This window comes from Acomys russatus, chromosome 16 (assembly GCF_903995435.1).
Source record: "Acomys russatus chromosome 16, mAcoRus1.1, whole genome shotgun sequence".
NCBI lineage: Eukaryota > Metazoa > Chordata > Mammalia > Rodentia > Muridae > Acomys > Acomys russatus.
This window is the reverse complement of record NC_067152.1, coordinates 30,743,792-30,758,561: the sequence shown is the minus strand read 5'-3', so window position 1 is coordinate 30,758,561 and position 14,770 is coordinate 30,743,792. Positions and strand designations below refer to the sequence as shown.

Genomic DNA, 14,770 nt, shown 5'->3' with positions numbered 1-14,770 from the left:
AAAGGTTTGCCGTCCATGCCTGGGAACCTTAGGTGGATCCCTGAAAGCCATGTGAAAAGGCTGGATGTGGTGGCTGGAAGCTAGCCTGGCAGAAACAACAGAGGGGAACATGCTTCAAAAAGAAGGAAAACATGAGTGGACTCTGTCTTTTGACTTCCACATGTGCACCACGGCCTTCACACACTCTCCCAGGAGCATAAACGCATGAGTGCATGCGCACGCACCAGACACAAATAATAAAGAAGACAATTTTTAGTTTTAAAATGAGGCTGGAGAGGTGGCTCAGTGGTTAACAACAGTTGCTGCTCTTGCAGAGAGCCTCGGTTCTGAGTTCTAGTCTCAGCACCAATGTCAGGCGCGCACAATTAATTGCATGTAACTCCAGTTCCAGGTCAGATGCCCACTTTTAGCCTTTTCTGGTGCGTGGGCGCACACATGCGCGCGCGCGCGCACACACACACACACACACACACACATGGAACAAACTCACACAAAAAGAATGCACATACACATAATTACAAATATTTTAGAAAATAATGAAAGCTTTTAAGACAGATAACCTACATTTGGGAGCTAATGCTTATTGTAACCTAACTCCGCTTATTAGATAATCATCCAGGATATTGGATAACAGCAGAGGACCAAAATAGTTGCATGCTGGTGAGTTTAAGTAGGTCAACCAGTGTTGTAGTTTGGTTTCTGTTGTGACAAACACTATGTCCAAAAGCAACTTGGAGAGGAAAGGGTTTATTTCATCTTATACTTTCAGGTAACTATCCATCACTGAGGAAAACCACGGTGGAAACCTCAAGGCAGGAGATGAATCAGAGGCCACAGAACACTGGCTTGCTTTTCAGGCTCAGTCAACTATTTTTCTTACACAGCCCAGGCAGACACACATAGAGTTAGAGCTGCCCGAAGTGGGCAGGACCCTGCCACAGCAATCAGCAACCAAGAATATGTCCCACAGACTTGCCACAAACTAGCCTGAGGGAGGCAATTCCTAGCCGGGCGGTGGTGGCACACGGGGAGGTGATTCCTAAGCTGAGGTTCTCCCTTCTCAGATAACTGTAATTTGTGTCATGTTGACAAAAACTAACCAATATACCCAGGAAAAGAAATAAGTAAAATGCTCTCAAAAAAGCTGATCGGGTAGGCCTGGTGACACGCACCTTTAATCCCAGCACTCAGGGAGGCAGAGGCAGGCGGATCTTTGTGAGTTCGAGCCCAGCCTGGTCTACGGAGCAAGTCCAGGACAGCCAATGCTATACAGAGAAACCCTGTCTGGAAGGAAAAAAAAAAAAAAAAAAAGGATTTCCGGTTTCATATCTAGCTTAGAGGTGTCCAAACAGAAAGTTAACTTTCAAAAGTTTTCCTTGTCCGATGGAAAGCAAGATTTTAATAGTTCCTTGGTTTATCCTGAGGATACGCAAAAAGAGCAGGAATTTAAACTCTGTGTCCACAGCTACATTCATCATTTTAATCCGTATTTATTTCCTTCTTTCCCGAAGTTATCTATCACCTATAACAGGTAGCTCATAATGTAGTTCTCAATTACATTGGTTTTTTTTTTGTTTTTTGTTTTTTTTAAATTGAGTCGGGGTGTCATGTAGCCCAGGCTTGCCTGGAACTCGCTATTTACTTGTTAATTATCTTGTACTCTAGATCCTTCTGAGTCCATCTCCCAGGGCAGGAGTATAATCTCAAAACAGGTCGGGTTTAGGTGGGATTGGCGACACATCCTACAGCTTCATGCAGGCTATGCAAGTACGCAGCCTAGTCGCTTTCCTTTGAAACATACCATAATCGCTCCCCTCCCCCCCCCACCCCGCCCAGACAGAGTTTCTCTTGTAGTCCTGGCCTCGAACTCACAGACATCCTCCTGTCTCTGCCTCCCGAATGCTGGGGTTAAAGGCGTGCGCCTCCACGCCCAGCCATAATCTCTCTGAGTACAGGAAACCCGTGCGTTTGAGGAATGGCAGTGTTCCAAAAGTTCCTCGATTTTCTTCAGGGCCCCGAGTGAGTAGAAATTCCAAGAGTGCATAATAATCTAAGCTCAGAAGACTTTATTATTAAACTAAGCCCCAAACTAGTATTTTTACCCTTCGCTGAATCTACCGCGCACCACAATGCAGAAGCCTCAAAGACCGACCTAGGTTCCGCCACCTACCGCGCGGGTCTGCGGGATCACTCCCTCCGAGCCCATCCTACTGGTAGCTCTCTGGGAGTGGCCCAGTTAGCGTGGCCGATCGGGCGTGGCGTGCGAGGGCGAAGGCGTGGCCGAGAAGAGGCACTTCCGATTGGGTCCAACGCAACCGTTTCCGGTAGCCCTCGACAATTTCCGGCCACAGGCTCCGCTTCTACCGACTCACTTCGGGTATTTCCGACACCCCCTCGGGAATTTTCTGTCTTGCTCTCGTTTTGTCTCTCTCCACTTCGGATATTTCCGTGTGTCGCTCGGAGGAGCTCGGCAACCACTCGGCCTCCCCCCATCCCCCGGTAACGGTCGCTGGTGAGTTTAAATGAGCCGGGGCTGGCCGGGCCGGAGTCGCTACGGGGGGGGCCTGAGGCACTGCAGAAAGTGGGCCTGAGCCTCAAGGATGACGGTGCTGCAGGAACCTGTCCAGGTAATGCCAGCCCCCCTCCCCCTTGCTCAGAGGCCTGGCGCCATGCCTGGGTCGCAAGGAGCGTACAGCGACTTCGCGGCCTGTTGCGGCCTAGGCCCGGCTTCTCCCGCCTCCCTTCTTTCGGCGAGCCCTTCCTGTCTTTTCGTCCGTCCCGAGGCCTTGCCCGCAGCCTCAGCCGAGGTTAGCCCCGGCCCCGCGTTACTGCTCGGCCCTTACGGGAGCAGGGTTCGGCGGGAATCACGCGTTTCCCGTCGGTACTGGCGGTCCGGCTATCCCCCCCCCCCCCTCCCTCCCGGTAGTCGCTGGCCCTGCCCTCGGAGGGAGATGCGGGGCCGAGGAGGCGCCCCGAGTGCTCGGCGCCCCCGGGGACCGACCGAGGAGCGAGCGCCTTAGAACCGAGCTGGGGGGTTTTCACACGGATAGGGCAAGTTTGCTGGTGTTCTCTTGGTTGTGTTTTACGTGAGATGGCCGAGTGAAGCAGGTAAAAAAAAAAAAATCCTTATTTTGTTTTATTTTATTATTTTTGATTCTAGTTTTTGTTTCGGCTAGCACTTTCTTGTCCACGTTCCTGTTCTCTCTCTATGGATTTCCCACCGGACAATGACGATCTGAGACGGGAACTCCCAGGCCCAGCGCTGCGGTGCAAACAGCCAAGCAGGGGGGGTGGGGGGGTGGTAGGCGAAAGGGCAGGTCTGAATTTTTTATTACCTTGGATAGGTATCTAGAGGCGTTTCGTCGTGCAGGTCTACATGGTGCTTGGGAAATTAGAGATAAACCATTGCTTTGCCATCCATCTCACTATTTGTCCATTCCTTAACCCCACCAAAGGTATGCGTTGACGCGCACGGTGCTGCTGTTGTCAGGGAAGAAACCCTATTGGGTTTTTTAAGTGTGTGATGCAGTGCCAAGTCATTTCCCACCCCCCACCCCCCACCCCCACCAGGTCAGAAGAAACCGAACCTTTTGTCCCTTGGTGATGGACCAGGTTTGGGAGGTTTTCATCCTACCCTGTTCTTTGACACGGTAGAAAGAGTTGGCCTCCGTTAATTTCTGTCATTAAGACATAAAAACTTTATTTTGAAGTTATTAAGCAAACAGATTTTAAAAATTGCTGCAAAATGCCTTGGGTAAGTCTGTGACAACAAATAGTAAATATTTTAATGCATCAGCGCAGCGTTTCCCTAATTTCTCATTGCAGCAGAAAATGCTATTTTTCCCAAGTTTGGCCACATGTCCAGCTGTTTGCATGGCGACAGCTATTACTATTGGAATTAATATAATTTAGGATTATAATTTCTGAACTGTTGTGTCTCTGCATGTCCTATCAGTTGTGCAAAGCTACATGTCTTTCCAAATTTCTCTTCCTAGTGTGAGGCCTGGCATGAAATTAAGTGAATAAAGAGGTTATTCAGATGTTTAGTTTTTATTTCATATTGTAGTTTTGTCTTAATGTTTTTGTTTGTTTTTGTCTTTGTTTTTTGTTGTTGTTGTTGTTGTTTGGTTTTTTTTTTCCCCTTGTCTGGACCCAAAAGGCTTCTAAAGTGATATGATAGTTGCAATGATAGCATATAAACCACTATTTGATAATTTGGGTTTCTCTGTGTAATAGCCCCGGCTGTCCTGGAATCACTTTGTAGACCAGGCTGGTCTCGAACTCACAGAGATCCACCTGCCTCTGCCTCCCAAGTGCTGGGATTCAAAGCGTGCACCACCACCACCACCACCACCACCACCACCCCGGCCTACTTTATTTAACCTATAAGACTATGTGAGAGTAAAATATATTATTTATACTAGATGGGATCCAGCATGTTTCCAGTTTTTTCTTAAAGTACTATTAGCAATAATACACTTAATATTAAGACCAAAAAGCAAAATGTAACTCCTTTTTCTTCATAATAGCTTTGTCCGCTAGATTTTAGGATAGTGGTAAATTTTAGGGTTTGAGGAGGTAAGAATTGGGGTTATAATTTGTAGCATAGGAAGGAGGCAAGAGGATCAGGAGTTCAAGGTCATCCTCAGCTATGTAGCAAGTTGATGGCCAACCATGAGCTACCTGAGATTCTGTCTCAAACAAACAAAACAACAAATAAGCAGCTACCGTTTGTCAGGAACACTCTTTGAAAATGGGAAAGAGCTAGTATGAGATTTTAAGTTCCCCCCCCTCCCCTAAGAATTACTTGTTCCATGTACTGGGAAAAAATAGTGTTGAAAGTTTTTTCTTTGCTTTGTTCCTAGTGTTTCTAGGCATAGGAAAAAATTGACAGCTGATTGTTCCCACTTTTCTTCCCCTTTAAAGTTTTTAAATGGAATAACCAGTGGAGTGTGCCATATAGACTTAAGTATAAAGTCCTCCCCAGCCGGGCGTGGTGGCGCACGCCCTTAATCCCAGCACTCGGGAGGCAGAGGCAGGTGGATTGCTATGAGTTCAAGGCCAGCCTGGTGTACAGAGTCCAGGACAGCCATGACTACACAGAGAAACTCTGTCAAAAAAAACAAACAAAAACAAAAATCAAAAAAACTAACAAAAGCTCTTCCCCAGGTTAGCTCCTGTAGAAAAACTATAACTTTGCATTTGAATCTTTACAAACAATCTTAGATATCACAACGCAAACATTTATTTTGTGGCAGGATTTCACTCTGTAGCCCTGGCTGAGATTAAAGGCATGTAACTCAGTACTTATTTGAATTCCTGTAAAATTTACTTGATAAAATTGGTGGCATTTTTGTCGGTGGATGTTTTGTTTATTGTGAGTGCATGTAAGTGTCAGTGAGTCTTGGTGACAAGCATCCTTAACCTCTGAGCCATTTTACCAGCCCATCTGGCCAAAGGGTACTTTATATAGATAAATCAATTGATAACGCCATATCAATTATTTCTTTAAGTGAAGCTTCACATAAGTATTGGACAAATTTGTAAACAAGACTTTAAAAATGATTTTAATATGCGATAGAGTAACTGGATGCAAAGAAGTTAGAGACATGCTGTGAAACTATCAGGTATGAAGACCTCACTCCTGATCTTAGGACATTAAAAAGGATTAACAGGGAAAAATGGGTATTACAAGTAAGTATTGCATTTGATTACACTGATACTAGTATAAGAATTCAAGAAAGAGGGGTCTCTGTAGGCTAGAAAAGAATGGGAATGACTTTTGAGTGACTAGAATTTAAAGTCTAAGAAATTGAAAGAGGAGGAATAGTCTTGGCATGAAATGGCATGGATAAAAGCCCAAAGATAAGATTGTTGTGGGGAGGGGCAGTAAAATATTATTGCTTGGCTTGGTTTGGCTTTTCCAGACAGGGTTTCTCTGTGTAGCCGTGGCTGTCCTGGACTCACTGTGTGGACCAGGCTGGCCTTTATCCCACAGAGATCCACCTGTCTCTGCCTCCCGAGTGCTGGGATTAAAGGCGTGTGCCACCACGCCCGGCTGTGGACTGGGACTTTTAGTTTTGGCAGGATTGACTTTTTAAGGGAAGGTTTTGGAGATAGTGGAGTGGGTTATGTGTGTTTTATTTTAAAGAGTGTTTTTTAGGGTTTTTTTGTTTTGTTTTGTTGTTTGTTTTTGTTGTTGTTGTTGTTGTTGTTTGGAGACAGAGTTTCTCTGTGTGTACCCCTGGCTGTCTTGAAATCCCCTGTAGACCAGGCTAGCCTCGAACTCACAGAGATCCAACTGGCTCTGCCTCCCGAGTGCTGGGATTAAAGGCTTGGGAGACCCAAAAATGCCTCCCATCAGACTTGGCTAACTGTGGGGTCAGGGAGCCACCCAGATAAAGAACTGGTAGAGAAGCCAATTGTGGCGCACTCCTTTAATCCCAGCACTCGGGAGGCAGAGGCAGGCAGATCACTGTGAGTTCAAGGCCAGCCTGGTCTACAAAGTGAGTCTAGGACAGCCAAGGCTAAACAAAGAAATCTTGTCTTGAAAAACCCAAACAGCAAAAAACAAACAAACAAACAAAACACAAAATGGGCTGGAGAGATGGCTCAGGGGTTAAAGGCACTGTCTGTTCTTCCAGATGGTCCTGAGTTCAATTCCCAGCAACCACATGGTGGCTCACAACCATCTATGATGAGATCTGATGCCCTCTTCTGGTGTGCATGAAGACAGTGTGCTCATATACATAAAATAAATAAGTCTTTAAAAAACACACACACACACAAAAAAAAAAAACTGGTAGAGAACTGGGTGTGGTGGCGGCATGCCTTTGATCCCAGCACTTGGGAGGCAGAGGCTGTGAGTTGGAGTCCAGGACAGCTAAAGCTACACAGAGAAACCCTGTTATGGGGGGGGGAAACAAACAAACAAACAAAAACAAGAACTGGTTGAACCTAAGAGTCAAAGCTGGGTAAGGTGAATACATGCCTGTAATCCCAGCACTTGGGAGGTGGAGGCAAAAGGACCAGGAGTTCAGAGCCTGCCTCAGCTGTGCTTGAGACCAGATGGGCAAAGTGAGACCCTATCTCAAAAGCAGAAATATAAAAACAAACAATCAAATAAGTAAAAACTAGAGTTACAGAAATAGACATTAGACTCTATTAGATGAAAATTCTACAGTGACTTTTTTTTTTTTGGCTAGGGTTCTTTCCTCCTTCTCTCCCTCCATTTCTTTCCACCTTCCTCTCTCATACCTTACATTGTATGAAGCATTTCTTACCTGTTGCTTTTATGGTCTTAAAAGCAGATCTGCTCTCTTTACCCCCCCCCCCCCCGCCCAAATACAAGATCAAACAACCCATAGCATTCTCATTTAATTTACATTTAAAATATTTGAGCTGGGTATAGTAGTGCATGCTTAGAATCCCAGGGCTTGAAAAATGGAAGCAGTGCCTTGAATTTAAAACCAGCCTAGGCTGCCTAGTGAGAACCTGTCTTAAAATATACAAATAAAGTTACATTTTAGCAAGACGTAATGATGCAAGCCAGTAATCCTAGCTGGAGAGACAGAGGTAAGAAAATAAAGTTTTTGTTTTGTTTTATTGGTTTTTTGAGACAGGGTTTGTCTGTGCAGCCTTGGCTGCCCTGAACTAACTTTGTAGACCAGGCTGGCCTCGAACTCACAGCGATCCACTTGCCTCTGCCTCCCGAGTGCTGGGATTAAAGGTGTGCACCACCACACCCAGGTAAGAAAATAAATATTTTTAAAGTCATTCTTTACTACGTAACAACTTAGAGGAAAGTTTGTGCTACAGGACTTTCTGTCTTTTAAAACAAAAACAAAAAAACCTCACTTTGGGGTCTCTTCCTTAGCTTAATAGCCCACTTTTATTCATGAGAATGCCTTTTCTTTTCTTAAGATCTGTTTGTGTGTTTATATATGCACATGGCCCACAACATGGCAGGCACCACTGAAGGCCAGAAAAGAGTGTTGGGTCGCCCAGAACTGGAGTTACAGGTAGTTGGGAGGTGCTCCGTGTGAGTGCGGTAAACAGAACTCAGTTCCTCAGGAACAGCAGCAGGCGCTTTTACCTCCTGAGCCATGTTTTCTTTTCTTAGTAAATTGTCTGTTTTCTAGTCCATGCTTAACATAAAAGATACAAACTGTTCTCCTCTCCTCATGGTAGCTGTCAGAATTTTCACCTAACCTGTACTTTTTTTTCCCTTAAACTCTACTTAGTAAACTTACCCTCAAGTTTCAAACACAAAACCAATTCCCCCCACCCCGCAAAAGTTCAGTAATCAGAGAAGATGGGAAGACTAGGCAGCAAAGGAGTTGTTACATGCGGCTGGGAGCCTGAGATTGGATTGCTAGCAGACATGCAAACAGCCAGGTATGACTGAGCTGCTTGGCTGAAAGAAAAGGGAAAAACCTTAGCAAGTTCCAGTTTTGTCAGAGAGCTGGTGTGACAGTATAATGTCACACAGTATAATGCATACACATGTGCATACAGTGCACAGCTGTAAAAAAGAGGACAGCAGCTGAGGAAGACACTTGAGGTCCACCTCTGGCCTCCTCACACACACGAATACATAACTCTGTGCTCTTAGTTCATGTTGTAAATGAGCACAGTCCAGGTCATTAATTTGCCTATTGGAGTGTCTCCTAAGCATTTTGATGGAAAGGAAGAAGGAAAGAATGCTGCTCTGTTTGGCTTTCTAACTTTGTTTTGTCAACTTCTCACCCATCTGACATTACTCTGTAGAAGCGGTGCCCTGGTGGTGTGTTTGGGGAGGCTTATACCATCTCTTGGACAGGTTGCCGAGTTTAGCTCTGTTCACTATCAGCCACCAGTTTGTAGTGATGGGAGAGTAGTCTATTCCATACTCCATTCTTCAGTGAGAGGCGCCCTTCTTCTTCTTCTTCTTCTTCTTCTTCTTCTTCTTCTTCTTCTTCTTCTTCTTCTTCTTCTCCTTCTCCTTCTCCTTCTCCTTCTCCTTCTCCTTCTCCTTCTCCTTCTCCTTCTTCTTCTCCTTCTCCTTCTCCTTCTCCTTCTTCTTCTTCTTCTTCTTCCTCTTCTTCATCATTTCTTTATTTTGGGACAAGATAGAATTATTTGCCCCAGGCTGGCCTGGTTCTGTTTAGCTCATGTGATTAAGGCTCAGAGTGACTTGGTCATCTGATTAATGTCAGAAGAACCATGCTTATCTGCCAGGCCATTTTGTCATAATCCTCAGCACCATTTTGCGCGGGCACATGTCTTACAGTGACTGGAAAAGCCGAAGGTGTCTGGGCGACTGTGGAGGTGTCCTCCACTGGGACATTTACTTCCAAATGCTGCTCTGTGTGGCAGAGCAGACGGCCATGTGCTCGAGGGCAAGGAGCTGGAGTTCTGCCTGAGGAAGATCAAAGCCCAGAAAGGCAAATAAACCATTCCTAGCTCATGTAATAAAGGTGTTTATTGTTCTATTTAAAAACAAACAAACAAAAAAAACAAGAGGGGGGGAGAAAAGTGGGTTAGACATGAGCAATAGTAAGTCTTGCCAGAATCTGGGGAAAGTCCATGCGTAGGATTACAGTTGTGCTCTAATGGATAAGTATGTCCGTATCTACATAACCATAAGAAGGAATAAAGTCTGCTTAATAACGTGGATAAATTAGCACTAAATATGATGAGAGTTCTAGATATTCTTGCATGGCACATATTTGGTACTTTTTAAAGTGGTTTTATTGTGTCAGAATCCTAGAGTAATCCAACAAACCTTTCTAACAGGTCTTCTTTTTGTTTGGTGGCTTTAAATTGTTGTCTTCATCTCATCTTTATTCCCCAAACAGTAGAAGACGCTTTATCCCTAAAGAGTCCCTTTAGTGTGGTGTGACATTCAGTATTGTAAATATTTCTTTCCATGAGGTTGAACATTTTGATTTGTATGGAAGTATTTTAGAATAATTATATTTTATTGCTGGCAGATAAATATATATTCAAACATGTACACATACACAGAAAGAGACTCTATCTGGCCTGAAACTCAACTATCTTCCTAGCCCCTAGTTTAAAAAAAAATTAGGACTGTGAGTTCCGGGCCATCCTGGTCTACAAAGCGAGTCCAGGACAGCCAAGGCTACACAAAGAAACCCTGTCTCGAAAGGAAAAAAAAATGAGGCGTGTAGGAAATAGAAGGAAGAGTGGGCTAGGAAGTCTTTGTTTTTTTGTTTTGGTTTGTTTGTTTGTTTGTTTTAAGCTGTTTAACAGCTCTGGCTGTCCTGGAACTCACTCTGTAGACCAGGCTGGCCTCAAACTCACTGAGATCCACTTGCCTCTGCCTCCCAAGTGCTGGGATTAAAGGCATGTGCGCTACCACTGCTGAGCTTGTTTGTTTATTTTTGTTTTGTTTTGGGTGTTTTGGGGTTTTTGTTGTTGTTTTGAGATAGGGTTTCTCTTGTAGCCTTGACTGTCCTGGACTCACTTTGTAGACCAGGCTGACCTCAAACTCACAGAGATCCGTCTGCCTCTGCCTCCCAAGTGCTGGGATTAAAGGAGTGCTCCACCATGCCTGGCAAGCTAGAAAGTCTTTATGGATTGTTATTTTAAACTAGGTTTTTTGGGATGAGTAAGTTATTGGTAAAGAAAAAGGATATACAGAATACAAAAGACTAGAGGTTCACACAAAGATTGCAAGAGTAAATGCAGCTATATTGGAACAGTGAGAAGCCTTATCTAGCACACTATGGAATTTACTCTGGTTATTGCTGTTTTATCACTTAAATTAGTGATATTGGGCTGGAAAGATGGCTCACTTGGTAAGAGCACTTGCTTCTCATAGAGAACCCAAAATTTGTTCCCAGTACTTGCATTAGGACTTTTATAACCACCTTCAAGGGATCTGCCCTGTTCCTAGCCTCTGCAAGTATCTGCACACATACGTTGGGTGGGTGGATGGATGGAAAGAAAGAAAAATGCCTCACCAAGTGAACAAGCTTGCTGCCAAGCCCAGTGACCTGAGTCTTATTCCTGGGACTCACATGGTAGGAAAGGTTGTCCTTTGACCTCCTTCCTGCACCATGCCACACATGTGTCCACCTGCTGTACACACATGCACATACAAAAATAAATAAATGGGCGGCCATGGTGGCGCACACTTTTAATCCCAGCACTCGGGAGGCAGAGACAGGTGGAGCGCTGTGAGTTCAAGGACAGCCAAGGCTACACAGAGAAACCCTGTCTCGAAAAACAAAAAAATAAAAAAAGAAGAAAGAAAAAATGAGAGAAATAAATTTAAGAAATAATACAAACAAATAAGTTGCAGATAGCGTGAGTATTATATTCAAGACTGTGCCAGAAGTTACTTTGAAATTGTGTGTTTATATGCCTTTTCCCTCTTCTACAGGCTGCTATATGGCAAGCACTAAACCACTATGCTTACCGAGACGCAGTTTTCCTCGCAGAACGACTGTATGCAGAAGGTTTGTCATTTGTTCACTTGTGAGGAAGCATGAATGAAATAATGGAATTCCATCACTTTTTATGGTTAAGAAGATTCTTTTTTCATTCTTTCTGTCTTCAATTTCTTTTTTTATTTGTTTGCTTGTTTGCTCATTTGTTTTTCAAGGCAAGGTCTCTCTGTGTAGCCTTGCTGTCCTGGACTTGCTTTGTAGACCAGGCTGGCCTCGAACTCACAGCAATCTGCCTGCCTCTGCCTCCCGAGTGCTGGGATTAAAGGCGTGCGCCACCACCGCCCAGCTCTTTTTCATATTTTTAACATATGTGTTTGTATGTGGGCATGGGTACTTGTTGAGATAGTGTCTTCCTTCAGAGACCAAAAATTGTGAGCTTCCCAAAATGTGTCTATCTGGAACTGAACTCCAATCTTCTCCAAAAACACCATATGTCCTTAGTTGCTTGGCTATCTCTCCAACTCCTTTCTGTTTTGTTTGTTTATGTTTGGGCTTCACTGAAGCCATAGGACAACCTAGGGTGTTTTTTACTTTTTTTTTTTTTTTTTTTAAGATTTTTATTTGTTATATATACAATGCTCTGCCTGCATGTATGTCTACGTGCCAGAAGAGGTCACTATATCTCATTATAGATGGTTGTGAGCCACCATGTGGTTGCTGGGAATTGAACTCAGGACCTCTGGAAGAATAGTCAGTGTTCTTAAGCTCTCAACCATCTCTCCAGTCCTTTCTTTTCTTTTCTTTTTGAGACGTTCTGTCATTGGCCTAAAACTTGTTAAATAGGTTAGGCTGTCTAGCTACTCTGCCCCAGAATTCTCCCCCCACCTCCTCAGTGCTGGGTATAAGCATGTGCTAGCTTTTTCATAGTGCCTAACAACAGAGCGCAGGTCCTGGTACTTTACTACCTCCCAGCTGGTTTGTTTTGTTTTGATACAAGTCCTCACACTATCCCAGGCTGCCTTTAAGCTCTCAGCTATCCTTCCTCAGTCTCCCAAATCTGGGATTATGGACATGAGCCACCATGCCTGGCTTGGTTTTTCTTCAAAAAGATTTTTAATGGGTTGGGGCTATGCCAGGCCCTGTATGGAGGTCAGAAGATAACGTGAAAGAGTTCTTCCTCTTCGTGTGGTTCCAGGGAATTATTTTAGGTCCTCGGGCTTGGCAGCAAGCATCATCACCAAGGGAGCCGTCTCCCAGACCCCAGACTTGGGTTTGTCTTGAATATAACTTAGTATTAGGTGTTCAAGAAGAACAGTGGTTTTTTAATCTGTCCATTGTAAAGTAGAAACATTTTTTATCCTAGTAATGAGCTTATTTCCCTTCCTATTAAAATTTAACTTCTCTCTTCCCAAGAAGTCTGTTCAAAAATATCAAACATATGATGCTTTCCTCATAGTCTGTATAAGGGTAGAGATTTGTTTCTGTGTGTTTACATTTCTTATGTATTTACAGAAAATAAATTATCTTCATTGTATTTACCTTGGTTCTTGGAGAGAAATGCTCAAGAACTAGAAAACTAGGCTGTTTTTTGTTTTTGTTTATTTGTTTGTTTTTCCCTTTTTCAATATGGCCTGACCTGAAACTTGTGTAGAATTAATGGCCTAGAACTTGAAGTGATTCTGTTTTGTCTTTTTTTGTTGTTTTTTGGGGGGAGGGGTTGTTTTGTTTTGTTTTGCTTCAACCCACTGAGTGCTGAGATTACAGATGTGGGCCATCAGCCTTACATTTTCTACCAAGAATTGATTTCTCCATAATTGAGATTTGAATTAATAATTGTTCTGAATTAAATGACATGCTTAACTTTTTGTTGCTAAACTTGTTTATTGACAAGCTGAATAGGAGCTAATACATCTTGCCTTTTTTACTTTTAATATTTTAGTACACTCAGAAGAAGCCTTGTTTTTACTGGCGACCTGTTACTACCGCTCAGGAAAGGCATATAAAGCATATAGGCTATTGAAAGGACACAGTTGTACCACCCCACAGTGTAAATATCTGCTTGCAAAGTGTTGTGTTGACCTCAGCAAGTAAGTATTAAAATCTTCTTTACCTAATTTTGTTATATTTCCATTGAATTTTGGATAAAATTCTTCTAACAGATTAAACTCTTAACTTCCTTTCCTCTCTTGAGCAATAGTTGAGATGTTTGCATTTCTTTGGTGCTGGAGATCTTTAACCCTGGGCTTCATGCAAGCTAGGCAAGCACGCTTACCTTACACCAGGCTGTGGTGGAGTGGTAAAGCACTTGCCCAGCATGTGTATGGCTTTGGGTTCAGTTTCTGGAACTGGCAAACAAAACCAACTGAGCTACATTGTAAGTCCTGAAATAATAATACGGTTTAAGAGAAATTTAACTAACTCTTTCCGGCTTCCAAAATGATCCTTAGTCTCATTTCCTCTGGCTTTCATTGTCAGGCAATTTAAGTAAGCCCAGAAACATGGCAGGTGACAAGAATCATGTGTCCAGGTAATATATAGTCTCCAATTTAGAACTACTGCTATTCCTGCCACTTGAAGGTAGGGACATACCAAAGTTTCACCACATATTCCAGATCTGCTGGTAGCTGGAAGTACAGATTAAAGTCTTTTCAAGATGAAATACTGGCAAAAATGTCTAAACAGATATATGTGGTTTTGTTTTGTTTGTTTAGACAGTCTCTCTGTGTAGCTCTGGCTGTCCTGGACTCACTTCGTAGACCAGACTAGCCTTGAACTCAGAGATCCTCCTGCCTCTGCCTCCTGAGTGCTGGGATTAAAGGTGTGCACCACCACAACCTGGCTCATATATGTGTTTTGTTTGTAAATTTTTACTTAGAGGATACAGGTAAGTCTCATATAAATAGATTTAACTTATTATATATATAAGTTACGTAGTTGTCTAGCAACTAACTTTTTAATTAGTAACTGAATTAGTTATTTATTACTAGATTATTTTAAAATCCAAAAATTTTCCTGGGTGTAGTGGCACACACCTTTAATCCTAGCCCCTGAGATGTAGAGGCAGGTGGCTTTCTTGTGAGTTCAAGGCCAGTTGGGTATATATAGTTCCAAGACAGGGATATGTAGAGACACTATGTCACACAACAAAACAAAATCAACTTCTTATTCTTATTTTGTTTGTGGGGGTGGGGGAGGTTGAGACAAGGTTTCTCTGTGTAGACCAGGGTGGCCTTGAACTCACAGGGATCCACCTGCCTCTGCCTCCCCAGTACTGAGACTAAAGGCGTGCACAACCACATCTAGCTGTAGTTGTTTTTAATCAAACACTTTAAACATCAAACCACTGCAAAATCTGTTGTGCTGAAAATAGT

At 43.4% G+C, this 14,770-nt stretch overlaps 1 protein-coding gene across 9 annotated transcripts in view; it reads left to right on the top strand.

Moving 5' to 3' along the window:
- Positions 1–2,419: 2,419 nt before the first annotated feature.
- Cdc27 (cell division cycle 27) overlaps positions 2,420–14,770 on the top strand; it is a 47,436-nt gene continuing 35,085 nt past the window's right edge. For 3 of the 9 annotated variants that reach the window (XM_051158854.1, XM_051158853.1, XM_051158856.1), the window contains exon 1: positions 11,401–11,468. In XM_051158854.1, coding sequence (XP_051014811.1) covers positions 11,401–11,468 — 68 coding nt within the window. Of the gene's footprint in view, positions 2,628–11,392; positions 11,469–13,338; positions 13,487–14,770 lie in introns of those variants that run through there. The other 6 variants (XM_051158846.1, XM_051158852.1, XM_051158847.1 and 3 more) reach the window with 5 other exon arrangements.